At 33.2% G+C, this 27,561-nt stretch overlaps 1 protein-coding gene and 1 long non-coding RNA gene across 3 annotated transcripts in view; both read left to right on the top strand.

Annotated features, from left to right (window-relative positions):
• The window catches only part of LOC109536950 (acid sphingomyelinase-like phosphodiesterase 3b), a 127,817-nt gene that overhangs the window by 49,360 nt on the left and 50,896 nt on the right, over window positions 1-27,561 (top strand). Inside the window, exons 2-3 of the mRNA XM_019903436.2 lie at window positions 17,813-17,881; window positions 21,256-21,424. Of these exons, the coding sequence (XP_019758995.1) occupies window positions 17,813-17,881; window positions 21,256-21,424 (238 nt within the window). The remainder of the gene's footprint in view (window positions 1-17,812; window positions 17,882-21,255; window positions 21,425-27,561) is intronic.
• Window positions 21,642-26,904, top strand: LOC125503487. 2 transcript variants are annotated; one of them, XR_007280906.1, is made up of 3 exons: window positions 21,642-21,837; window positions 26,268-26,726; window positions 26,778-26,904. It is a non-coding gene; the product is annotated as an uncharacterized LOC125503487 (long non-coding RNA). The 2 variants fall into 2 exon arrangements; XR_007280907.1 differs by lacking the exon at window positions 21,642-21,837 and adding an exon at window positions 21,871-21,908.

The following is a 27,561-nucleotide window of genomic DNA, read 5'->3' on the forward strand; positions in this document are numbered from 1 at the left end:
ATCGGAGGATGTGTGTGCTTTGTGTTTTTTAAAGTAGTAGATTAAGTTAAAGACAAATGGCTTATTAGTATACTGTACTAGATTGCTATAATAATTAAAAAAAAAAAAAAAAGTTCTTCTTCCAATTCCTGATCTTTTTCTAGGAGTGCCACATTACATATTGTTATATTCTAACGAATAAACTTGTGCTCATTCAGTTTTTGTTTATTTTTATCCTCTGTCTTTGTCCAGTCTGTACTTGTTTTCAGCTTCTACTGTCCGTTTATTATAGTTTTATGAGTTTTTTCATCCGTACTCACACAAATTATTAAAATGGAAATTAGCTGCTGCTGGAAATTATTAAAAGTCATCTTCATCTAGAGAATACCCGAAAATCAACCAGAAAAAATGGGCATTTAATCCAAAAAAACACAATTAATGTAAAATACCGATTAATATAAGCTAAAAACATGCTGTTAAATTTAATATTTCATTAACTGGAGAAATGGTGCTAGCATATAAATCCCTACATTGCTGTTTCCAAACATAGACTATGCAAAAATATAGGAATGTCTATTGTCAGGAAAAGCGCAAATTAAAGTCGGTCAGTAGTACGATATTGTATCATTGTTTAACGCACGCATTCCATCAAAAAGTTGAATTGGTCAGCAGCTATGTTGAATTGCAATTTCAATTACTTTAAAACAAAAAAATATTTAGCAATTTCAATCTATACTCGGTATTTACAATATCACTATAAGCGTACACTGCTTTAAGATTTTCGGAGTGCATCATAAATCAAGTGAATTTCATATTCAAAGAAGCTTTGGACCTTTGTTCTTGTATTGTGAAGAAGTAAGGCTATAAAAGTTTCCAACAAATATTAAATTTATCTTATTGACATGCGAGGCTTGAACTCTTTGGCGAGATCATGTATTTCGTGTACGTTCTACTTATTTTCCATTTGACTAATATTTTCTCGAGCAAGCTAGAATTATGGAATAAATCTCGTGAATATTTCCTTGATGCAATATCGATATACAACTAAGGAAGAGTGTGTTCTTGATTTTCTCATGATGGTCTGTAATAAATTTATCCTGGGGCAGAATCCTAGCTTAAAGGTCAATAAAAGAGGGCCGAAGACGCTATCAATATTGTTGGAAATTTCTCTGTGTAATTTATATACTCCGCCACCGGCGAAGTCCTTATCAAAGTCAATTTATTACGGGATTAAGTAAAAATGAACCTGCTAGAGGAAGTTCTTGATCCTTGACCACTAAATGGGGTAGTTCTTGGTTTGTGAGGATTTGTAAATGTCTTACAGGAAATGCACTAGAAAACCCGAACGTACTAAATGAGCCTCATTCGTTTTTTTAAAGTAGATAAATCGGATTATCTTCTTAGCTACCAAAGCAATGATTTGTAACTGGTTTTATTGCCCAACGACATTAATTTATCGAAAGAGTAATGGAAAGATCAGGTTTAGTTATGTCTGCAATATACCGGACCTAAAAAGCTCAATTTTGTAGCCGAACTTTATTTTGTTGCTTTTGATAATGCTAACTTTAATTACAGTAAATAACGCACTGGCTTTGTACAGCAAATGTTGCAGTCCCGCAGTTGCTCCCATTTTGAGTGCATGCAATATATATTAATTGAGTACTTTACCCTTTCTTTGTAACTGAAGACTCGGCCTTCTATACAAAAGAAACATTTTATTATATGCATACTGCATCTCAGCAAGCGGACTAAGATGTAAATTTATTAAATTGTTAGTGAATTATTTGTGACTGTGAAATTTGACTGATACAACCGTATGTTTGAAAGCAAAAATTGTTCTAATATTAAAACTAGTACCTACGTCTCATAAATAAGACCTCTGGTGTATTATAAATAATATTCAATTGGTATATGAGTGCCACACGTTAAGCTGCCGTGGCAGAACGATATGTGCATGTTCAATTAAATCTATGCGGCAACAATATGACAGGCAAAAATATCACAGATTTATCTCAGTAACCAAGGAATCCTTTGAAAACGGTTTATAAACGGTGTATTGAGCACAATTAAAAGGTTTGCACATCAATTTGAACTGCGATGGATACAGTTTGTAAATCTTTTTGATAATTATTTCTGTGTAGTTGCAAAAACATGTATGTAAACTTGCTCTTGTTAAAAAGTAATTTGGAAAACTGAGTAAATAAATAATGCACACCCTAAAACGAAAGGAAGTGACGAACTTACTTCCTACTCCATTAAATGGCGATTAGGTATATGAGAGCTTTTATTCTCCAAAATGTATTAAATACTGGTTATATCTAGATCCAACTTTGAATATTTAAAGTCAATAAGTATTTGCTTTAATAACTGCTAGTGCGACCACTGACCTTAAGGTGATTGCTGGAAACACTCCAACTAACAAAAATAAACTAGAATGAGGATAGTTCCAGCCTTTTTCGTTCATGAGCAGTAATAATAACCCCTTTGAAAAATTCCTTTTCTCGCGTGCTTTTGATTCCGGTAAGAAAGCTTAGAAACGTTCCGGAACTGCAAAAAGATTGCTGTGTTACTGTCAGCGTAATCCCATAGATAATGGAGAACATGGATTTTCCGGTTTGTTTCGTTCAAGGTTTAAGAGTTTTCTCGCAATGTTATATAGGGCGGGATACAACACAGATGCAGTTGAAAAATGTTGAGAATTTAATCCCGATTTTGGAACATGGTTGTGATTCAATTCTCTTTTTTACTGTTAGTATCTTCCGATCAATACGAAAACAATTTTACAACTTCTGTAGAGATAATCAGAATTTGCTCTAAGATGTGAAGCAACATCTTAAAGCATTCCAGTAGATAACCAGCAGTCAAAATTGAAAACAATTTACTAATAAACCTGGTGATAGTATTAGATGTGATTGACCCACCGTGTTTAAACTCTGGAAATAAAACCATTCCAAACCAACCACGTATTGCATAACATGATTAATTTTTTCGGACAAGAGAAAAACTCACGCTAAATACGAACCTGAACAGTTCAATTCAAGTAGTGTAACTTTTCAAACTGAAGTACTTTTGGGTTTTTGAAATAAATCATGAGAAAACCGAAACTCGGGAAAAGGTTTTTCGCATTAACGGTTTATAACTTAGTTTCAAACGTAGATACTCTGTGAATGGCTTTATATATCAGGTCGAGTTTAAAAGTGTTTGATCAACATCGCCAATATCGTATGCGGACCGAATATAGTTTGTACGAGGAAATTGTGTTTGAGAGTAGGAAGAATTTGCTTTTCGAAATGTTTGGAAAGCTGACTGAAGCGTTGAATTGATTCAAATGTCACCGCTTTTTCCTCAACTATCACAATCAAAATTTTAGAGTTTAAGAAACGAGACTCAATAGTATCGAGTATACACTGTTGAAAGTATACACTGTTCAATTAGTTTAAGCAAAATTAGAGTTAAGTTTACTTGTTTTACGCTAATCCCTATTTGGTGATTTTCTCATGAACTATTCGGCAGCAAAGCGGAACGAGTCAAAGAAAATACATTTCAGTTCAGCAAAGTTGAATTTTCCAGTTTTTAAGACGAAAGTAATACCGCGAATATCCGTGCATCGTAAAACCAAAACAGGGTAGTAAACGTAATAAAAACCTAAGTAGATTTTCTTTGTGACGCAAAGCTCGTTTTGTTAAGCGTTAAAAGACAAAATGAACTCGGTGTAACTTGTCTTTTCAGCAGATTCCATTCAGCCCAACCAACATACTGTATAAGAAATATCAATGAGTTGCATGTACTTTAAATTATTCTATCGGTTATTGCTAATTACTTACTTTCAAATGTCTCGCAGATTAATCTCTGAAATTTAGCTACTTTGCCTTCAATGTTTGAGCTTTCTGAAAAATTGAAAATGTAGTCCATTCACGAAGCAATTGAATGATTTTGGAAGTTTAGAAAATATGAAATTGTCAATGTTTTAAACACATCAAAAGACGAAACCTTCAATTTCATCAAACGGAAGCGTTAACTTTTCAGAACGGAATTAATACTTTTCGAATTCCCTTAGGGGGTAACTGTAATTTGACTGGCCTGAAAGCAGAATGAAAGGAAAGGAGGAAAACATTTTATCAATTTATCAAAACATGTTCTCGCAAGCCTTGAGGGACCACCTTTTTATAAATATGCTTCATATATAAAAGCCTAGAAATACTTAAATTAATTATTTACCAAAATATAGAATAATTTTTTATTGATTGTCTAAAATTCTGAAACACTCAATACCCTAAATTAAAACATTCGGAATATTAAATTGTATGTAGTGATTCAATTCATTTAACATTCAGGTGACTATTTCTCGGAAAAAGCTCGGACTCGTTAAATGTCATTTCTAAATGCAATTTTTTTGTAAATAATTTTGAAAATTGAATTTGATTGTTAATCTTCTTTTTGAATAAATCGGACGTTTTTAGGACTAAAGAAGAAGCTCGGTTTTTTTCCCAAAAAACACACCGCATAATCTTAAATTAATTTTGACATTATTTCTGGAACTCACGTGTAAGTGTGTGAGATGAGAAAATTTGAATAAAAATGGAGCAATAAAAGCCGCAAAAAACTTCTCTTCTCATAAACTTGCAGGTTAAAATAATACTTATATTTCACAGTCTTTGATGTGAGCGCAAATGGGACATTCACAATGAAATAAAGAAAAAAATATAGCAAGTCTAAAGCCCCTTGCAGAACATTTCACACGCTTTTTAGTATTTAAGCGTTAAAGATAAGAACGGAAGCACGCAGTCACGCGCTCCAAAACGGCATCTAGAACAAAAAGGAAGAGATTATTTTCCGATTGTGTAAATGTTTCTTTTTATTACGGCCACAATCCATCTTTGCGGATTTTCACGATAATAGTTATATTTTCCAATGTGGGAATTTTCATCGCGATAACGTAACTGCTTTTTATCTGTTGTTGCTCGGACCAGTCCTTTTATTTCTCTTTTTCTCCGGGCATTCCTTTGTGTTATGAAGTTATATGGGTGGAACTGATGACGTGCTAGTAACTGTAAAGGCAGGAAATGTTTCTGCACTTGATAAAGTATGTCATCATCCGACATTGTCATTTATGCATGCTGGCGTCTTACTATTGAGATTTGTTACCATAATTTAGTTATCAAGATAAAGTATATTTTCGTCGCCACCGAAAGAAAATGTTAAGTTTATTAAATAAAAAGCATTAAAACCGAAATGTCATAAATCAGTACTTTAGACTAAGATGTTATTACGATAGTACTGCCGCCAAATTAAAAAAAAATTAAAAACATACTATTCCATTGTTGGTTATTCCAAAATTGTGCTACAACAGGATTTCAACATAATAATCTAGTAAATATTGGAAAACATTTAGATTAATTTTCATTCAAAATGTAAACTACACGAAAGCGTTTCTATGTTTCGCTAGGCTTTTTCCTTGTAATAAATGATAATTACCTGAGGTCCTGAAATGGCTCTAGGCGTATTAAAATTAGGATGGTTTCGAAAAGTTCTTAAATACCTTATTTCTGAAAAATAGAGCACAAAAGTGCGAGTACTTGTTCGAAGAATAGAGCTTCAGATAAGAACTTGCTAACACCGCAAATCGTCAGGAAGCACTTACTTATAAGACACGCTAGTTGGAATATTCATAAATTTATTTCACTCCGAGTCTCAACTTAGATCTAATATGGAAATTTGAAATTTTGTTCACCGGGGGTTTAAAGTCTCTAAAAGCCGCCAGGGGTCGTTAGTCTGTCCTAATTGTTGCAAGTTCAAGACTTTCCGGTCGAATGTAACTTATTTGCATAGTAGGCTTCTATACACAATGTGTCGCGCCTAATGAACTTGCCGTGCAGATTTCAAAGTTTGCAAGTCAAGATTGTAAAAGTTGCTCAACTTATTTCATAGCAATTTGCTCGCAAAAATAAGCCAAAAACACCTAAAAGGCAGCAGCTTTAGCATCGGCTTTATTAGAAACGGAGGAGCCCTGTTAGATGTTTTGCTTAAAAGCAGTATCAGTAAAAAGAACGTGAATCACGCATGTGTTTTGCACCTTTAGTTGTTTGAAAGTTTATTTGTTTTCATCTGGAAAGAAAAGTGAATTTATACATTTACGTGCAACTTTCAATGTGTTCTCAAATAATACCGTTGAATTATATTGGTGAGTTTCTCACTTTTTACAATGTTTCTCCTTGTTGTATCAATAGAATTTTTAAATAAAATTAATGAAATACGAAAAATATGTTTTTAATTGCACGGTGATTCTACATCATCAGCAACTTCTTATGGGGAGTAGGAGCTTAAATCATTGTATCATCAGATACATTTTTTTAATATGTTTTCTTCTGAAACATTTTAGTTCTCAAATCAAACTGTAATTTTAAATTTGAAAAAAATACTATTCGATAATTTTTATATGAAAAATCACAGCAACAACCGTGCATCCCAGCACGTAGTTGTTCACATACGAGTCAGGCTTACAAAATAATTCATCCAGATTATTTCTTGTGGAATTATGCAAATCTAGACTTTGGTGGCACCACAAAAACATTGCCATTATTATTTGGTGTTATATCTATAAAACTCTCAGTATCCTGATGGGATTACCGGGCTCGGAATCGGCACGTATAGCGCTGAAAGCAAATAAGAAAACAAACAAACAATAGGGCGTCCTTTTATCGAAAACCCTTCAGTAAGGAAAACACAAGCAGTAAACCTTGTTATAAAACTTTTTCCTTCTGTCCCCCAGCATTCTAAAAAACTGATTCGATCATATTTTCAACTAGTCAATTTCCCCAGAGATGATCTGTCCCTGTTGCCTGGCCGGTTAAATCGCTAACGGTATCCGAGAGTCAGAATTTTGCGACCATACGTAATTTTTATCTTGGATTCGGTGCCGAATTTATAGTGGTTTGGTCGGAAATTCCCAATTCCATACCGTCGTATATTACTTTCTATTATAGCGGTACAAAAGTTACTATTTTGAAACACTTTCATTTTTAATTAGGAAATACAAACAAGTAGCTAGTACTTTCCTTTCGAATATTTGTAGCAAACATTCATTGAGATAAACTTGAAATTGATGATTTCCATCTGAAAAGGGGTAGAGAATAAAGTAGGTACTTGCAATGAGAATAACACACAATAAATTACATTCTTTTGTGAAATTAATTGAGCATTGATATTTGAAGTTCATTTTAAAAACACTCCCAAAACGTAAATTATCTTCGAAAACATCACCAGTTTCAACAAGGGACCGATAAAAAAAGTTCGAGGGCAAATTGCGTTTGCTCAAGCAAACAATGGACTGTTGAAATGTGTCGTTCAACTTAGTACTCGTGTCGAGGAGTCCCTCATCGGCCCAAAACTCATTCAAGTAGGAAAACACAGCAAGTCGATTCTCTATGTTCTTCATTACTGACGGGATTACAATGACACTTACCCGGCCCATGTCCAAATGCTTTTAAGCTTTTACATTTACAGCGTCCAAATAGAGGCTTAGGATTAGGCCAGAGGAAATTCCGTCTGTGTTCTGGCTTTTTAACAAGGATTTAGTGTTCGATATAGTGATAGTAAATTTTGAAAAAATATGTAATTTACTTTTATTTTAAAATACATATTTTTCAGATTTTAATTGTTGGTTAGTAGGGGAAACTAGAAGACATTAAAAGACTAAAAACTGCCACATTCCTACTTCCGCGAAAAGCATATAATGCTTTATTACTTGAAATGTTCAGGGACTAAAGAGCGAAAGTACGCAATCTATTTGTTCATACAGTAAATTTCGTATTCGACATGAATATCATCTATTTTACACTTCACATATGAAAAATATTTGTTCTATAAATTCTTCTTGGAATATTTCAGATGACTTTTCCGAATGATAAATTGTTAGACTTGCGTCTATATTATTGCCGCTTTCCATAAGACAAATGTATTCGTGTCTAGTCGAAAACAACTGTAGAATTTAGATGAATTTTGGCCGAAGACGGTTCTGATAAAGTTTTTTGATTCGAGAAACTATCACCATTATCATGCCTGCATTAAGAGTCAATCAAAAAACAAGTGCAATAATCAGCAATTAACTCAACTTAAGCGTTCACAATGAAACTGGACCCAGCGACAGCGTAAATAATGGCCAACAAAATATTGTCGCTTGCGATTTCGTGTAGATTAATCTGGAGAATGAGAAAGTCTGCAACTTTTGCAAATAATTTTATTGTAGCAAAAAATCGTCTACGGATTCCATAAAAATCGTTAAGCATCTGATGCGGAAACTTTAACAGCGGAGACATTTTTATTAAAAATGTTTTCTCGGGACGCCAGCAGAAATGATAACTACCGTCTTCTTGCCAAAGGTAATTTGTTATTACGAACTTTCTCAGTACTTAATACTATCTTATACGTTAGAGAAATTGAACGAGCCCACGCTACAACCAAAGTGAGATGCGATCTACGTTGCACAAAAGTCTCAGGTATATCTAGTTTGATCCAACTGTATTTATTATTTCGCTTCAATTTGAAAAATGTTTTTGTAGCCAAAAAAGTATCTATTTTGTCTGTATGAACAAACCATGATGATTGAACCAACTGATGTTTACATTGCAAACAACATTTAGTGTTCCAAAACCAGTTTTAGATCTGCTCTTTTAGTTTTATCGTCCATAAGCAGCCTATTGTCCTACATGTATGTGGGAACAATTGAAAATTTATATCAGCATAATGCTTAAAAAAATAATCTAAATAACCACATTTTACCAAACACTCACACATACACAACGAATCAATGCACAAACCATACACACAGTATAGCTTATTAAACCATTAAGGAGAAATAAGTTACAAGTTGTAGTTGAATCGAACAATGAATGTTGATTGAATCGAAATGAAGTATTAATAATCCTTTTACATGAAACTGCAACGTTTTCAGGTATGACAACAAAATAAAATATCATCAGCACTTAAATAATAATTTTTAGGTACAAAGTATTAAATTTGTATTCAAAAATTTCCGGAATTGCACATTGTCACAATGTTATGAGTGTGCGATGGAAAATTGGCGTTGAATTTTCACCACCCACTCAATCACTCGGCTTCAACATGTCTAAAGGATAAATGTGTGAAGTGTTCTCTTTAATGAAAGATTAATTGACCCATTCTTTAATGGAAGTACGGCGAGAGGTCATAAGTATTTTATTTTTAATGTGAATGATTCTCGACTTTTAGGGTAAACGTCGAGAATAATAAGTTTTAATTAAATACTTTAAAATCATTTTAGCTTTGGACCACAGCACACACATTTTTGCGTTGTTTTTGCAGAATTGTACTCAATAATGTCTTATTTTTCAGAATTATTCTAAATCGACGTCAAATCAATTTGTGTATGCTTGTTAGTTGATAGCTAGCTGAGAAATGTATTTTATGCATTTGCTGTCAGCTGTTAAAGTTCAAATAATCATATTTTAAGGCACATGTTTAACATATAATGAAAAATGTAACAAGAACAATTTATCTTTCATCATTCTTCATTATCAGAATTTTTTTTATGGATATGTAGAAGAGTTATTGACATTATTAAAGAACCTATATTCGACGGGTCATCGATAAGTTTGACCAGAAAATATATTGTGTTCTTCAACACCAAAAAAATATATATTCATTACATCGCACTCTCTTGAAATTAGCCAAACTAATGTAAATCTTCTCTCATATGCTGCTACTCCAATTTTAATTCAGATAACGTTTTCTCTAAAGACGGTTTTTACAGCCAGTTATGAATGGAATTTAAAAGTAGTTCGTTTGAATAATTTAGCCTTTATTTATCCTTCTTGGAATATACGCGAAGTCTTCACTGAACTTCTACGGCTCAATGTACGAACATTATGTCGTAAATCAAATTGGATATATAAAAAAGCCGAAAGCTTTTATATGAGTTTTTATTCGGCACGTATGGCAAGTCGAATAATATTTTGTGAGTTTCTAATTAGATTGCAAAGCAAGCGTAACCATAAAAAGAGCTATTTGGGGAACATTATAAAAATATTACTACTAGAGCTCTTTATTGCGATCAAAGCGGAGTATTATTTTGGATTACAGTAAATTGTTGCGTTGAAACGGGTAACATTATTAAACAGCAGTAATTTAACTAGATAAATAAATTCAATAAAATATGATTAATTAAAAAAATGATTAAATAAACCTTTGGAAATGTATAATAATTATGCTCTATCTAATGCCCATGTATTAATGAAACCTTAGTTTGTGCAAGCTTTTAAAACAATTTCCATACACACTGACATCATTTTAAATAAAAATTCAATGTTTCCTATGAATAAAATATCTGCTATTGGCAGTGTTCGCTTTTGCCCAATCTGGATTCAATAAAAAGGTTTTACGTTGTTGCTCGCAAAAATTTCCCATATATATTGCGTGAAATTTTTAGTTAACGCAATTGCATGTTTCCATTCTATTTGGCTAAATCAATGTCACAAATTAATGTTAAAAGTGCATTTCGAAATATTCGAAATAACTTTGGCATTTCGGATGGATTCCAATTAAATTTTTTAAATTTAAATTGAGCTTATATATTAAATATCTTTTTGATTTATTTATTGTGTAATTTAGCGTCTTTTGTACTGTGAATCGGCACAATCTAATGATGGCATTGGAGATTTGTATGGTCAATTTCCATCACGATGAGGGCTAATTTGCACCTATTAAATAGACAATGCCAACTGTTAACTTTCCAGACTAGAACATAAGCCGAATCGATTAGGAGACCTATTAATTTTCTAACTCCAACCCGAACATCTTTCGCATGCGTGTCCAGATAACTTTTGGGTTATTATCATTTCGAGGATGGCAGTTTATGTATACAGGACGCCAAGCAGACTTTCAACCCTTCGTTTTCCATTTATCTAAAACTTCCGGTCTCGGAAAGTTGGGAACGGTGCGGTCCGGAATGATTCCAAAGCTTACTCTAAATTTGCTCTTTGTTCGGGTCGTCCTTAAAATTTGTTTTGGTTTGGCGAGGGCCGTCTCTGAACTCGGTTAAAAGAGATCTTATTTGTTAGGGGCGATTTCTTACATTGAGGCCCGACAATGGCTAAATAATGATAAAAGTAAGGCAGTTCTTTATAGGCTTTCCAAAAGGAATTGCTCTGTTATCTGAAAGAACCCATTTTCATCGATTTCAAGAACGATGTTGAACGAATTATTTTATCAGATGTTCCTGAAAATACAGGGTGACTTAAAATTGGTGCCATTAATTTTCAGAGGTAATTGGGGCTCACTTGGAGAGTACGAGAAAAATAATCAAAAGCATCTTCTCAAAAATTTCTACAATATATTAACAGTTGCAAATCCAATGCCAACGTTGTTATTTAGCATTATTTTTAAATGGTCGCATCTTTGACTCGTAGTCTATTGAAATACTTAATGTTCGGGTTCGAGTCACACAGGAATAGTTGTCAGAGATAACTGCAGCAAAGCCTTCCAGGGGAGCTTCCTCGAGAGCATTTCACAACAACTGACACTTTCCCAGGCACCAAATAAATACCGCGAAAGGGCTACATTCGTAACACGTCTGTAAGATGCACAGAACAGAACGACACATTAAACCAATTATTTACTGAACACCGCTACAAATTGAGCAGGAGTGGATTAACCAAATAGGATTTCACCGGCACTAACTTGTTTCGAGTTAAAGACAGAACTGTATGTTTATTCGCATACACATCAATTCGACGTTAAGATGACAACAAAGAATAATTAAACTTTTTTTTTACTATTTTTCTGTACACCTAAAGCACCCCCAAACATGACCTCCAAAGGAATGACGCCAATTAATTTTGTGCCAGGCTAAAAAATGAACATATTTTTGCGCCCGCGCTTTTACACTTTCTTGGACTCTTAAACTATCATATAAAATTGCCATATTAACCATTTTTTAATTTTTTATAACTTTTTGAACGATTTAAATAAATAAATAAATTTAATAGAATTTGTATTGTAAATAAATTGTATAAATTATGCAAATTTAATCAAATTCACAATATTTTATGATTATTTATACCTTATCTCCTGTTATTCAATGTAGTATGTGCATTAAATTACAATTAAATTAATTTATAACATTATGACGCATTAATTCTTCAATTCATTACTAATTTACAACGAAGAATATATGTCCAACAAGGATCTAATGATTAGCACTAATTTTTAGCAACATTTAGGAAGGCTTGATTAATAAAATCGACCACGGAGTGTTTACTTTTTAAATTGATTAATATATCTATGAAAATTAAAATCCTCTCGTTTTCTATCCAAATTCTTTTAAAAATCGTCAAAATCGGTGCAGCAGAAGCCGAGATATATCAACCTGAAATGAGCGCACCGATTTTGAAGCTCTTTTTAATAACTTTTAAAACCGCTTATATATAAAAAAGTTACTAAAAACTGAAAAATCGTTAATATAACAATTGTATATGATAGTTTAAAGGTCCAAGAAGGTGTAAAACGAAGGGGCAAAAAATATTAATAACTTGATGCCCTGCACAAAACTAGAAAAGGGTATTTTTTCATGTAGGTTATTTAACAATTGCATTATGCAAAAACTGTCCGTTCGATTTTATTTGGCTTTGCGGCTCTAGTTTTGTATTGCAATCCAGTACTTTCCTCTATATGTATCGTGTAGTTGTCTTATTTTTTCAATGTTAAATAAATAATTTAAAATTTCCTTGTTTATCACGTACTTTTTTTGCACTTTCGAGCATTTTCAAACGAACATTTCAAATCTACGGATATCTGACCGCTGAAACGGTCGTGTAAGAAATTTTATATAAAAAAAAGTGTAGTATACAAGTATACATTTTTCTTTAATCTGCATACTTACCGAGTTATATTTGATTGAATTCCGGGAAAAAAACGCGATTTTCGCATTTTTCTTACTTTTTTGTTGTTTATGCAAATAGCACACATTTTCAAGCTGGCGCACCTCGACATTTTCAATAGGTATACCATTCCCGAGCGATTCCAATAGTTATCTAAGTTACGTCACGTTAGAGCCATATTTGAAAGATTTCGTCGTAATTCTCCTGGCCTATAGTCCGAAAGTAGAGAAAGTGGAAATACAGCAGAAATTCACTTGTAATATGCTTCGTTCGAATACAACTTCCAACCTCTTGTTCGAGGGTTTTTGTTTTAATTTAAGTTGAAAACATGAATTTGCAACACTGAAGCTAAAATAACAGCAACTTCACGTCAAAGATAAACAGAAATTTAAATCTCTACACACAGCTACTCCATTGGATAAAAGAAGGTAAAATATTAAACTGGGCCACAAACATAATCTCCAAAATCTACAGATAACCGAAAGTAACCTGAAATGTTGTTCTCGGTTATCCCTGAAAATTGCATATATTAGGAAGTGAAATTTTGGGTAGCTTTTTATGCTGGCGCAATAAACTATAGATGTGGAAGCTGTCAAGCACATCAACAATATTAACTCACGTGCAAAAAAATTGGGGCTTTAAAAGTCTTACTGAATTTTGGTAAAACTGTTTATTGAAGAAATAGCAAAATATTACTTGAATGCTGTACAATTTGAGTTGTCCCCGAGAAAATATTGAGGAGATTAGGCTTAAAAATAAGACTCTGATTTTCGTTCACAGTCTATTTAATCGGGTATAAATGAGGAACGAATGGACCGACTGTAATAGAAAGGGCCGGAAGGACTGTAAAACGTAAGGACATTACCGCTGTTGGCAGCCATTGAGGCGTCGACTGAAAATATTACGGAGACAAGACATCTCAGGAATATTGACAGAATTACTACGCCTTTTATGGGTTTAAGTAACATAAGTGCACTTTCTGGGGTCCATTCGACCGGAACTGTCTAGCAAAATATATACGATAAAAATTATGTGAATGTAATAACCTATTTTGAATACTAAATTGACAATATGAATGTGTGACTGTACTTTTGCCTCCAAAATTGTGCAAAATCCAAATATATTCTGTAATTCTTCTTACTAAAATCGTTATTTTAAGTGAGCGTCAACATTTCTTATTGCAAATATTTTTTATTTAGTCGAATCTGGGCAGTATGGACATATCTTATTGGAACCGTCCTTAATTATTGATAAAATGCAAACTTGCCAAAACTCTTTGAAGTGAAACACTATTAATCCTACATTTGATTAATGTTGATATTGTGTCGAGACGTCCAGATTGTTCGACATTGCAAAAGACTTATAATTCCGTTCGAAACGGCATATGGTTTTGCGACTCAAAGGCACCCAGAAAAATACACAAAATCGAGGACAATAGCTCAAAAGATAATTTTGAACTTTCCTAGAGCGCCAAAAATAAGACTAACCATTAATTTTCAACATGTAAATAGACGACTTTACGACGTTTAGATAGCTTAGGGTATATTATCAATGGTAATAGCAGTGTTTGCTAATCTTCCCATCCACTTTGACGTTAATAGACGAGCTGGCTGGTAAATCAGATGGAAATCTATGCCAGTAATTAAGGAAAGGCAAATTTGTTGCCTGGCTTGATGACAGGTGCATTAAAGTAAATGAAATCTCGTTTATAATGACCTATTAACGGAGATAAAATTAGGTCGGTGCAAGATGTGTGCTGTTTAAAGCAGAAAACGTATTATCTAGATCTAATGGAAAAATGTATAGTAATGCAGATGAAAACAAGCTAAGTTTCAAGATAAATTAAATAATCGATTAGGATCTGACGATGAATAAACCGTAAAGCTATGCATTCATAAGGCAGGTCTTGTTTAAAGGGGGAATTAGAGCAGCATCAAATATATTAAATTTAAATGGGATTAATTGGAGCTCGAACAAAAAGTGTACGTCCAACTTGCTTGTTACATGAACTTCTATTAGGTCCAGTATTGTTTTATTCACTGTTTCCAAAACAATGTTTTTAAGCTCTCACTTGGCGGGTTTTCACTTATGTTCCTAGTCGTTTTCTGCTGAAACCATGTGGTTAACTGGTTATGAACCTTAGTGAAAGCACGGTTTACATGAGAAAATCAGAAAATTGCTAGTATTTATCAAAAACGCTTTCAAATTGTCCAATTATTTGCGAATTGGGTTTTTTCATGCTAGAAAGCAAGTAAATCATCTCCAATTAGTCTAATTTATTTAATGTTGAAACAATACAAACATGTACAAAAAATTCACAATCCCTAAGTTTAGAAACTTATCCAAGCTCTGCATTGGCAATGGGAGTTCAGTTATTAATACTATGATAAATAATTGATAAACTATTCTGAAAGTTTTGAACGCATATCCAACACGAAAGTAGAATAAGTAGGTTAAAACAAACTCTAGAAGTAGTGTACGCTATCATCCGTGTCATTAAAATGCAATTACTGGGAGATTGGGTAACGGAGTCATTTAAAAAAAATGATCGAAAGATACAATGGGAAACATACATCCAATAAATTTCGACTTTTTTAGGAGAAAACAACGTTTTCCTGTTGAGTGTTCGTTGTTGTGGCCGACCGCTCTCGGGAAATCCCTTTTGACCTTTTCCGACCATTTTATACATCTGATCTGGAACCTTCTATAAATAATGCTTTACCTTCAATGAACTCAACCACTGTATACGCCGCTAATTTATCCTATTTACCAATTTGATATACTACAAAATAGGAAATTCGGTTTTTTTCAAAATGAAGATCAACGGGAGAACTGAGAAAACATTCCTAGCACACAATCTCCTCTATAGAATATGCACAAGTTTATGTTAATAGATAGTAAATAGTCGCTAGCAAATACTGCAAAAGACAAACACTTTCATCGGCTTCCAGCAAAGGAGAGTAATGAATACGCATTTAAATCCGTCGTCCATATTTGAGCAATATTTAAAGATAAACATGTTTCCTTTAAGGAAGCAAGTGCGAAAACTCATCTGTCCAAACAGTATAACTCTCTACTGCACTACAACTTCGAAGATAGTCAACATTTTAGCCCGTGTTTATTCGAAAGTTATTATTAATTTACCTTTGGAGTGTAACACACTCTTGAAGTCAAAGAGTTGAAAGACATTTCTGAGCCAGCCAATGTTCACTTATTTATTCACGTTGCATTTTCGCTCATCTCATACAGCTCATAAATTTTAAGTAAGAACAAAACGGCGAAAATGTGCGCTGCAATAAAAATACCGAACCTATTTTACTAAGTAGATAAAATTGCCCGAGTTCTGAGAAGAACGCTAAGATAAACGTTTTGTTATTTGCTGAATTATGCATTGCCTGTGTGCGGCGCGAGTTAGCTCTCCCGAAATAATGGGGTAAATTTTTAAACGGTGCGAATTTTCATTTAAGGGAGGCAACATTTTAATCAATTGCTAGATGGTTTATGTCATACTTCCTGCGTTCCTTATCCAGAATTTATTTCTTTGCGTTCGGAATAAGGATTCTAACAAGAAGTGTTTACCATTTCTATGCAAATGTCTGCTCATTTATCAAATGCTACAATCTAGCTGAATGCTTCAATGACAACAACTGAAGTGGAATGTTCGTGGTAAGAGGACTTGCAATTGATAAAATTATAAAATCATAATAATTATGTAGAAAATAATTGAAAATTAGGGTCTTCGCATAAATCCCGACAACGTTTACGATAAATAAATATCAGAAAATGCAGATATTTTAGTCCTTCGGTTAGGCCGAAAAAAAAATTCTAATTGAACCTATCAAATAGCAGTTGGATAATATTGGTGAACATCTCCAAGGAGACATTGTCTATTTGGCCTACTGTTTACATTCCCTTTGGTGCATTTTCATCAGTTTAACTGAATAAACTTTGCCTGTATTATGATGCTTACAGGGATGTATTATGATACTTATGAAGGGAAATTTGGGGTTAAAATTAGATTTTCGGAATCAAATGGAACCTGGTTTTGCTCTTCGCTTTAAGACTCGTTTAATTAATGTATACAACGGAATATACTCAACAAAATGACGGGGCTAGTTAAAATATGTGTATACTTTCCCAGACTGGAGTTCTAGCTGAACCATGCCCCATATTTAACTAATGGGTTTTCCTATTGGGAAAACACCACACAAGGCTTATCTCGTTCGTTCTGTCAGCGTAATTAGCCAAAAAGTAATTTAAAGTTTTTATCTCATCTCCAGGTGGATGACATTATTTCATTTATCCCAGGCGTTTGGGATCTTCAAAGCGGAATTTTTAAATATTTGCCAAATAGCTCTATTACTGTGCATTTTTATATACATTCATCGAAAGTTCTGAATCAGCTGAAATCTTTAAAAAAGTTTGAAATGTCTTCAACATTATTATGTACCAAAGTCAACCACTCCGATTTATTACCTAACATACAATTTAACAAATGCTTCTTGAACTCGGAACCAAATATGACTTAAGCTACTTTAATCGAAGTCTTTATTCCATTTTTAATACTTAAAAGCCGTGAAAGCGATTTTATTTCGCAGATTTCTTAGTAAAGCCATTAGCTGATTAACAATTAAGCAAGATAACTGATCACGTCCCAATTAAATATTAAAAGTGCTTAATGTTCAGCTACACCTACCAGTAATTTGAAGAGGGTTTCATCCATCCGTGCTGCTGTAGGTTGAAGCTTCCATAAAAAAGTTGCAGCAAAAACTCGACTATCTGAAAAAGTAAGCAAGTGTCAAGATGGCCAGTTTACATCAATTCAGAGCTATAGAACTGAGGATGAAACACTAACACTATATTACATTTAATTCATAATTACGTCGATTAATTGAAGTGAGTGACACTTTATTTTGTTTCAGCTTACTTCTGGCATATAACGGATATTCACTATGATGGACACTTCAATTCCTACCAAGATGTAAAGAAAGGTAAGAATAGTATTTAGTACCCTTTACTGCCAAACATTATTAATAAATGAAATAGGCAAGTGTAGATTTCGAAATGCGCCAACCTCAGGCACCCTCAAGACCGGTTGTGAGCCTATTAGCTCTTGTCAGCTGGGTTCAGCCAGAAATTAGCGATTCCGAAACCTGCACTTTATAATGCCTATGTATTTACATCGGCGTGCCTACAACAACTAGTTTCCACTATTCCACTATTTACCGCGCATTTCGAAATCTGTACTTGTTTATTTCAAAAGCTCACGATGGCTCCGATGATGCCGAAAGCCTTTCATTGATCATTATTAATTAATGTTGCGAAAACACATCGGAAAGCTAGAGTGAACTTTCCAAAAACAGGACGAATCTTGCGGTTTCTCGATATTTTCAATACTTTAACTGAGCTACATATTCTTTCTTATGAAACTTTCTGTTCGACGTTGAAGTCAGTAAAAACGTTATTATACAGAATGTATCATTTCATAGTCCCACTACAGCCATTTTCGTTATTGGAAAAACATCGGCTAGCAACATCGGATAAATGGGTAAAGTTTTAGAACACTTTAAGAGAAGCTCATTCTAGGCTGGCAACTTAGTTTACCTTTCCTACCGGTTTCAGGAGAATTGGAAAAAAGTGTAATAGTACATTTTAAATTTCACCCTATGGGTTTTAGGCGAAGGTGAATGTTACTTCGATATACTTAATATTTTTTCGGTGCTATTCCTATTAAAGTTTATTCAAACAATTTTCCAAACTTTGAGAATCAACATTTGTATCATGGATTTTTAAAGTGTTCACGGCGAATTCTGCACCTAAAAAATCCCTATATATAAGTATAATATATATATACTGAATGATTAATTACGGGAATAGATGTACAGGGTTCTTGATTGAACTTTGTCCAACCCGTTTTTGCATCTAATTTGAAATTTAGAGAAAAATTTTAAATACAAAAGTTGTGGATTTTAACGGCTAGTTTATTTTAAGATAATACCAATTGATGCAGGCTGTCTCAAATTCAAGTGCCCGAATATTTACATGGTTATTAACTCAAAAAATCAAATTAACTCAAAATATTAACTCAAATTTGGAAAATGTATATTCAAGAGAACTGAAATTTTGCGTATAGTTCGAATATACAATAAAAAGTACCGTATTTCATTTAAAAAAAGGCAAGTTTGGTCTGCTACTTGAATTTGAGACACCCTGTATCAATTTGTATTATCTTAAAATAAACTGGACGTTAATACCTTTTGTATTTAACATTTTTCTCCGAATTTCAAATTGGATGCAAAGAGGGGGAGGCCAAAGTTCAACCAATATTGGTTATTTACTCAAAAACAGTAGAAAATCATTAGAGAATATTTATATCAAATAGGCCTAGAATTGTGCGAATAGTTCAAATATGCAATAAAAAGTACGGCATTCCATTTAAAAAAAGGTTAGTTTTGTCTGCCACTTGAATTTGAGACACCCTGTATCAATTGGTGTTATCTTAAAATAAACTAGACGTTAATACCTACAATTTTTGTATTTAACATTTTCCTCTAAATTTCAAATTAGATGCCAAAACGGGGTGTCCAAAGTTCAATCAATAACCCTGTACATTACATATTCTGTACAATAACGAGCTTAAATAGCACGTTTTTGCTGCACCTAGACATAAATATCTGTATGTGCAGCTAATATCATCATTAATTCAAAAGCTGAAGTATAAGTAACCAAATTCAGCAACATCCGCATCAAAGAGTCAATACACACAATTACAAATGTACCAGAAAACAATTTAATTTCTAAAATATAAAATTTAAACATATTTGCCTAAAATTATTTTTTAGGAATCATTCTAACCTTAATAGCTAACACATTATAGAACTTAGGCGCTAGGTAATTAAAAAATCTTACGTTATTATTTGGTATAATAAGATGCTTATTGACGTTGCATCTGGTGTTATAGAGGTGATTAACTGTTTCAATAGAGGATGTCTTTGTACACATATAGGCATATAGTGTAGATGTACAAAGTTCTACCATTTGGAGCATCCTCAGAATACAAAAAGGCTGTAGAATATTGTTCTACAGCCCTTTAAGTCTTTCCAAATATAACCAATTCTGAACCACTTTCAACTGTTTAAAAGAATTATCATACAGGCCACCCCAGACAATAATTCCATATCTCATCAGGGAGTCCACCAACGCTCTGTAAACAATTAGCAGGATTTTTCTGCTAAAAAATATGTCTTAAAATGTAAAATCTAGGAATAAGTCTTCGTATGTTAGCAAGTCGTGTTATATGGTTGAACAGTTTGACTTCCTCGTTTCATTTTGAAATTCATTATTATTTCTTTCTTTTCTTAAAACCTTTAATACAAATTGCATTTTAAACCTGAGAACAGTTTTGAATTTACCTGATCTGATTAAATGGAAACCATTTTTTTTTTAATGTCGCAGAATATGTTTTTGTTTCCCGTTTCCAAAAAAGAGATACTCAATCCACAAGTATTCATATAATTTGCAAGTTTATATTAATTTCTGTACCATTTTTTTAATAATAATCTCAAAATAATGGGACCCAACACAAAATTGAAGTAATTACAAAATTGGAAAATCTGGCCTCGATTTGTCGTTATAATCGAAAACAAGCAATTCATCAACCCCGCTTCAGCTTTGTAAATACGATTTAAATTTGAACCGTTTTAATGAGTTTTCCATTCAAATCATCACAATTTCTAACAATTTCACTGTCTGTCCTATTCGCCTTTCTATACCGCGGATTAGGCAATATAAGGGAAAATGTGAATTGTCAATTTCGAGCTGATGGAATTAGCCATTACTCATAGCTCATTACCGATGGGAATATATTCCCCCATACCTGTGGAATATTAGCCATTCGTGTACTGATGGAAATTGATGGGGATGTTGAAGACCTATTTAAATTTAGCCGCTAATTAATAAACTATAATGGGTGAATGAAATTAGAACATTGTTGAAAGACAATCTAAAAATAAAATAGAAATATAATAAAAATCGCAGTAAGAGTGCAGTGCTAATGTGGCAAAATCTAATTACCACCTTGTTTTAAGTAATTGGAAGTTCGAACCAGCGAGAACTAAGGTCAATAACAATTACGGTTTTTTAATCGCAAGTCTTTGGCTAATCTTGATTTCTTTCAAATTGCAATATAATCTTTTTAACGTTATTATTTAGATGTCCTGGCAGGCAAAATATGACTTATGCAAATAGATTTAAAACATTTTATTTTGTATTAAATCTGTTTTCATTTAATTAAAATTACTCTTCATTTTCACTATTCTTTGCAGTTTTAATCATTGTACAACAACTTTTTTTCTACATATTACAGGTTGCTGGAGACCGAGTTATGATGGAAGTTCCAACGCAAGAGGTCAGAGAGGACCATTAAGTCAATATGGTGATTATAGCTGCGATTCTACGTGGGAACTTATTGAATCAGCTGCCAAAATGATGATGACCAGACAAAATGAAAACGTGGAGTTCGTGCTTTGGACAGGGTACGTTCTAAATAGTAGTTTTCAATACAAGAGTCGTTCGAAAAACGACTCTTCGTCGTTTTTCGAACGACGACGGCGTTTGACACCGGTGACGATGTTCAGGGTGCCAATCCGTCAGGAGTTCTAAAAACGGATTTTCGTCCTCGTATCGAACAACGTTTTTTATTCGAATAAAGGACATAACACAAATAATAATTTATAATAAGTAAAAATATCCAAAAATAAAAGCAGTCAACTTCATACTTAACATTTGATGTCAATGCCATTTTTGAAATTGTCATGTTTTGACGTTTGTAATTTTTCGAAACCGTACTTTTGCTATTGCTTTCACGGTATGGTGTTTGTATAAAATGCATATTTTGCATAAAATTTACGATCTTTAGAAAAATCGTGTTTTGCTTGTGGCAACATCGGTGAGTGGAAAAAATAGACCATTTGAATTACTTTGAGACCGAACTTGTAACAAAGTTATAATTTACAAATTGTAAGTAAACTTTAAATTATGATCAATAGTTGTCTATAAACCTACGTAATTCATTAAAAACGCCTGTCGTTTACTTTTTGATAAAAATACTTTAATTTTTTTTATGACAGAGACACGTTCAATTTGCTGGATTTACTTTTACGCACATGTGTGTAAAAGTAAAACAAATGAACAGTAAAGAAGAGTGCTTCTTTTTGATCATCGCTTCTGATCGAAAAATGGCACTTTTAGATTCATTCGAATAAAAATGTATTTATTGCCGATTCGGTGTCTAGTTTGTTGATGCCCAAAAACTTTTTACTTATCATTACACGAAACTTTGTAATATTTATGTTTTCCTGCTAACTACTGTATAAGTTATAAATTGCTGCCGATGGGAAAAACGATACATTAAGTCACGAAACATTAAGTATTATTATTTTCTGAATGTAAAGTTAATAAACTTTTTATTGTGTGTAATTAATTTGTGTTTCTTTGTTGCCTGACTGGACTTTAAATATTCATATGCATTCGCTGACTTTATTTATAGTAAATTCCAAGTAATTCTTTGCCATTTTTCTGTTCTGCTATCTGCGCACCACCCAAAGTACAATACCTTAACTTAGCATTTTGGATGTTAGATATAATTAGAAAAGTCCTTCTCTGTCATTCATTAATGTAATACAAAGCAAAACAGTGACGCTTTAATTACATGAAACAACTTCTAATTGCCCAACTTTCTTGAAATAACAATTCCAGCTTCTCCGATATCGTAACAGTATACAGTAATCTGATACAGAGTACAAGATAAATCTATAAATCAACCGCATACTAGAAGCAGAACTGGAATTAATTGCATATACAGGCTGAACTACATTCGGCATCAATTATAGTTGTAGAACTGCAAACCATCAAGTGGATTATTGTAGTACACTTTGTTGGAGTTGTTGTGTGGGTTAAAGTTAAACAACTAGTTTGCAATTTCCACGGATATGGAGTGCAGAGATAGACTCAAATGAGCACATCACGTGGATTTAAAAAACCAGCAGAATACGCCGTTATTTCATAGAAATAAATGAAACTTACAAAGCGTTGTTCCTATGACCTGATTTATAAAAACATTAGATCTGAGTATTTTAAGTTCAGCGATAGGATTGCTATTACATGTCAGACAATAGGAATATTGAATGATTCATAAAAAATTTCACTTAATTTTACTATATCTGCTAACCTTTTGAGCTTTAGTGCATAATGTATAAATCACATTAAACAAACTTACGTTTCCATGCAGTTCTTAATTGCTGACATCAGAAAATTAAATATTTATTGTTAAATTGTCACATAAATTAGATTTTCCGAAGCAAATATTTGCAAACAACTCCACAATAAACATGCACCTTAAAGGCAGGCAGTCTTGCAGTCTCAGTGCATTTGCTTTCTTCGCACATCGTAACTTCCCGACTTGTTATTAAACTTTCCAAACTCGAAGCTGGAACTGGTTAAATAGAACAAGCCGAAACCCGTTATTAAGCATCTCTCAAGTTTCGAAATAATGACTTTAATGGAACGAACGTATAAATGAAGTTTGTTGGGACTTATGCAGCATAATATGAATTTTACCGAATCTGATTTTTCAATATTCTCGATAATGGCCAGTCTAATTGTGCATACCGAATAAAAAAAAACAGATTATTCCTTCTGACTGATGGAACTGAAATACACGGTGGGGATGGTTTGGAGCGCAGACTTTGTCAATTATTTAATCAATTCCGACGTCCACTGATTTTATAAAATTTTAAAAACATCCTATTAGAAGCGAGCGTGACCCAATTTAGTGCGAGTCTGTTTCGAAAAATTTCCAATTTCCAATCTCGAGCAGATACGAGGTTCACATTTAGATGTTCATTCATTCATTCATCTGTAAAAGTACAGCATTTTATAAATTCGGACTTTCCGTTGATTGTCTAGAATTTTACATAGCTCCTGATTCGAAATTGCGCTCCTAAATGTACAGGTACCTAAAAATTCAATTGAAAAAATCGAATCTCATCCAAGACAAAAGACACATATTCCACTCCATTCCACTGAGAAAACTTGGAAAATTTTATTGGTTTCAACTTACAAATATGCAAATCTGATCTTAATGTAATAGAAACTAAATTTAATGAAGTATTCTTGCAAATCGCAACCGCAAAAACCTACTTCTGCTACTAAATAAACACTTATTTAAGTTTTCAACCTAACTGTAAGTAGTTATCAGCGCGTCACTAGCAAGCGAATCTATCAAAGCCATTACTAAATTATTGATTCATATTTAATTCAAATTTGATCGAAAACTTGGAAAGTTCAGTGTATTAAAAATCAATTTGATGTAATCCTAACTTAATTTTTAATGGCCGGTTAGAAGGTTAAACAACAAGAACTTTGCCATTAAACTTCGGCGAACAGTTTAAAAGAAAGATTGTTTCGCCCAGGATTTGAAAAGCTTCGACTAATTATAAGTTGCATCGAACAGATGAAACTTTATTAGTTTGAAACCAATTAGCTGGAAATTATTACTGCTACCATCCAAAAACCATCAGTACCTACGGAATTTCTTAATAGTTCGCAACAACACGTTTCAATTCAGTCAAAATTATTCAACATTAGATGGATTCACAGATATTCTTCTAGAATCTATGTAAAACATTCTACTACGTGTTCTTCTTCTCCCTCGACCTTATTCTACGTTTTATTCTACGTGTGCTTTTAACAACTTTGTTTTATTTCTAATGTAATAATTGAGAACGATGTATGTTAATCGAGATTATCGCGTATCCTGCAGATTTAAACGTCGTTCAAATTTTTGTTCCTACATATGAAAGTACTGGATGAAGTTAAAAAAATGAATGATGAAGGCTGAAAAGTTTGTGGGAATTGACGTTGTGAAATAGGAATAGTGGTTGTAAAACTACTACGGAATTCCGAAGGAAAACCTGAAATGCGGAATTGGAAAGAAAACGTAGATAGAAACCAGATATAATTCAAAACGATGATTAAACAATTCCGATGTGTAAGAACTGCGTTTAAAACATAGCCAGGGACTGACAACGTTCCACTTATTCCTTAACTAAGAGTTTACTCAACTAAAGCCCACTATAAAAAGTGTAGTAAGTAAAATCACAGAAAGCATCAATAACAATTTGCAACCGCTAAACATTGCCCTTGAGAACGAAAGATACTACAGCTAGTTACAAAGTGATATCCGGGATAGAGCGAGAGTAAAAAAGAATCAAGACAGTATCAAAAGAGCAAAAAAAATAGGCAAGAAAAAATAATATGGCAAATCAATAAAATAGGAAGTCACTATCACCAAAGAGGCAACTAAAGCTAAAGGAAATGGCCACAAATCAATTTCAAGAAGAATAAACAAAACAGCGAAAAAATTTAGATACATCTACAAAAAAAACCTTTTTAAAAAGTTAGCAAACACAGTAAACTTATTTCAAATAAAAACAGATAGAGACCTAGGAAATGGATTTTAGAATTTGGTTAATCATCATTACTCCAAAACCTTTGACTTAGGAGCACTACAGATGTTCAACGGTAAGATGACGGAAACTGCAAAAGAACCAAAAGAAGACAACGTAAAGGCCCAGTCAAATAACATATACTCAGCATGAAAATGTGAGGAAGTAATTTTGTAACGCAGATGATACCTTTTTCCTGGCGGATAATATCCTCCACAGCAGGGACCCGGAGGGGAACCGATATGGGTCCAAAACCGGAACGGAATCGTTTTTTGTTTGCCAATTTGAACACCAATATTCGAGGTTATGAGAACAGGTTGGCATTTCGTCAACAAATCTTGTTGAATTTACCGTTTATCCTTGTCTATCTTATTGTCAGTCTGGTTACCGGAGTTTTAAATAATTACGAAGCCACAGGTATTTGCGCAATCTTAATTAGGCAGATTACCTTGAAAAACATTGCTGCCGTATTTCTGATATAGTTTTTTGCAAATTTCTCAGACTTTAATAACAATTAATTTCTTTTATTATTTTTTCTGTACTCCTATAACAGCGCCAGACAACACCTCCAGAGGAATGACGCCAATTTTGAATCACCCTGTATATGTCACTTTATATGTCAAAACAATAAACTCAATTAATTAAAAAGAAAAAACCTGCGCTCGTCTCGGAAAATCACGTGATATCTAGAACTTCTATATTAACGCACAAAAATACGGACGTCTGATGTTACTGAAATATCAGACTAAAACGTTGAACCTCATGTTCTTTATTTGGTCTTATAATTCAGTGTCTACAGAATGTCTTTTTTTAATAATTAGTTTCTGTCTTTCTTTAATAATAAATTTATTAAAACTTTCTTAATTTATAGGAATTCTAAATATCGTCCTTGTTTGTGAATTGAACTGTATCTATTATCTAAGGTCATCACTCCACAAATTTAAAGAAGCACTTTGTTCGATCACATAATTTTGCCGAAAATCAATTTGAAGTAGAGACAAACACAAAAGGACCATCAACTCAACCATCTTTAAGTGATATGAATACCATTAAAGTGGATATAACATAGAAACATCTAATTGATGCATGTGTGGAATTAGTAACTGTAAATCGACGACGATTCACTTTAACGGATGATTCAGGATTTAAAAAATATTGAAACCTTTACAAGCTGCGTTGGCACAACAAAGAACCAAAAACAAACAGGAATCTCTGTCAGCTGAATGCATTAAAAAATATATTTCTCTGGACGCTGCTGAGAAGAAAAAATTTTAGAGGAACAATTATTTATGAGGACCAACCGATTTTTAAATGGAAAAGAACAAACACCGTACGTTTATAAACTATTTTTAAAATTCTTTTTTAAGTTGAATTATTTTAGTTTTTCGATCACCAACAAAGAAACATGAACCAGGAAGAACAATGTTTAAACGGAAATAAAAATGAAAGAAAAAGAATTGACGAAGTTGTGGACCTGAGTGAAAACGGAAGGAAGAGAAAAGCGCCAAAGTGAAAAAAATTATTGACAAATTACTTTTCAAAAATACAACGATTAAATTAATTTTTGTATGGGAGTCTTTATTGCAATGTTGTTCCATTTAATGTTACCTGAATTTGAATCCTTGTGTGGGGTTGCTAGTCCTCCTACACTCCTACCCCCTACCATACAACCAGCCGAAGTACCGTATGAAGCAGTGGATTGTTTGCACATCTTTTATCTTGTATAATACAACCAGCAAGGAAAAAGATAGTGAGATTAATAATTAGGGTATCTTTGTCCTCGTTCGATGTTATACAGGGTGACTCAAAATTGGCGTCATTCGTATGGAGGTGTTGTCTGGCGCTGTTATAGGAGTACAGAGAAAATAGTAAAATGAATTAATTGTGATTAAAAACTGAGAAATTTGCAAAAAACTATATCAGAAATACGGCAGCAATGTTTTTCAAGGTAATCTGCCTAATTAACATTGCGCAAATACCTGTGGCTTCGTACTTATTTGAAACTCCGGTAACCATAGAATAACAGACTGACAGTAAGATAGACAAGGATAAACGGTAAATTCAACAAGATTTGTTGACGAAATGTCAACCTGTTCCCATAACCTCGAATATGGGTGTTTATAAATAAACACCCACATTGTGCTCTGAGTACCCCTGGAAGGCCC

Source organism: Dendroctonus ponderosae, unplaced genomic scaffold (genome assembly GCF_020466585.1).
Source record: "Dendroctonus ponderosae isolate FM_Combo_2020 unplaced genomic scaffold, Dpon_F_20191213v2 Dpon_F_20191213_2, whole genome shotgun sequence".
NCBI classification, from domain to species: domain Eukaryota; kingdom Metazoa; phylum Arthropoda; class Insecta; order Coleoptera; family Curculionidae; genus Dendroctonus; species Dendroctonus ponderosae.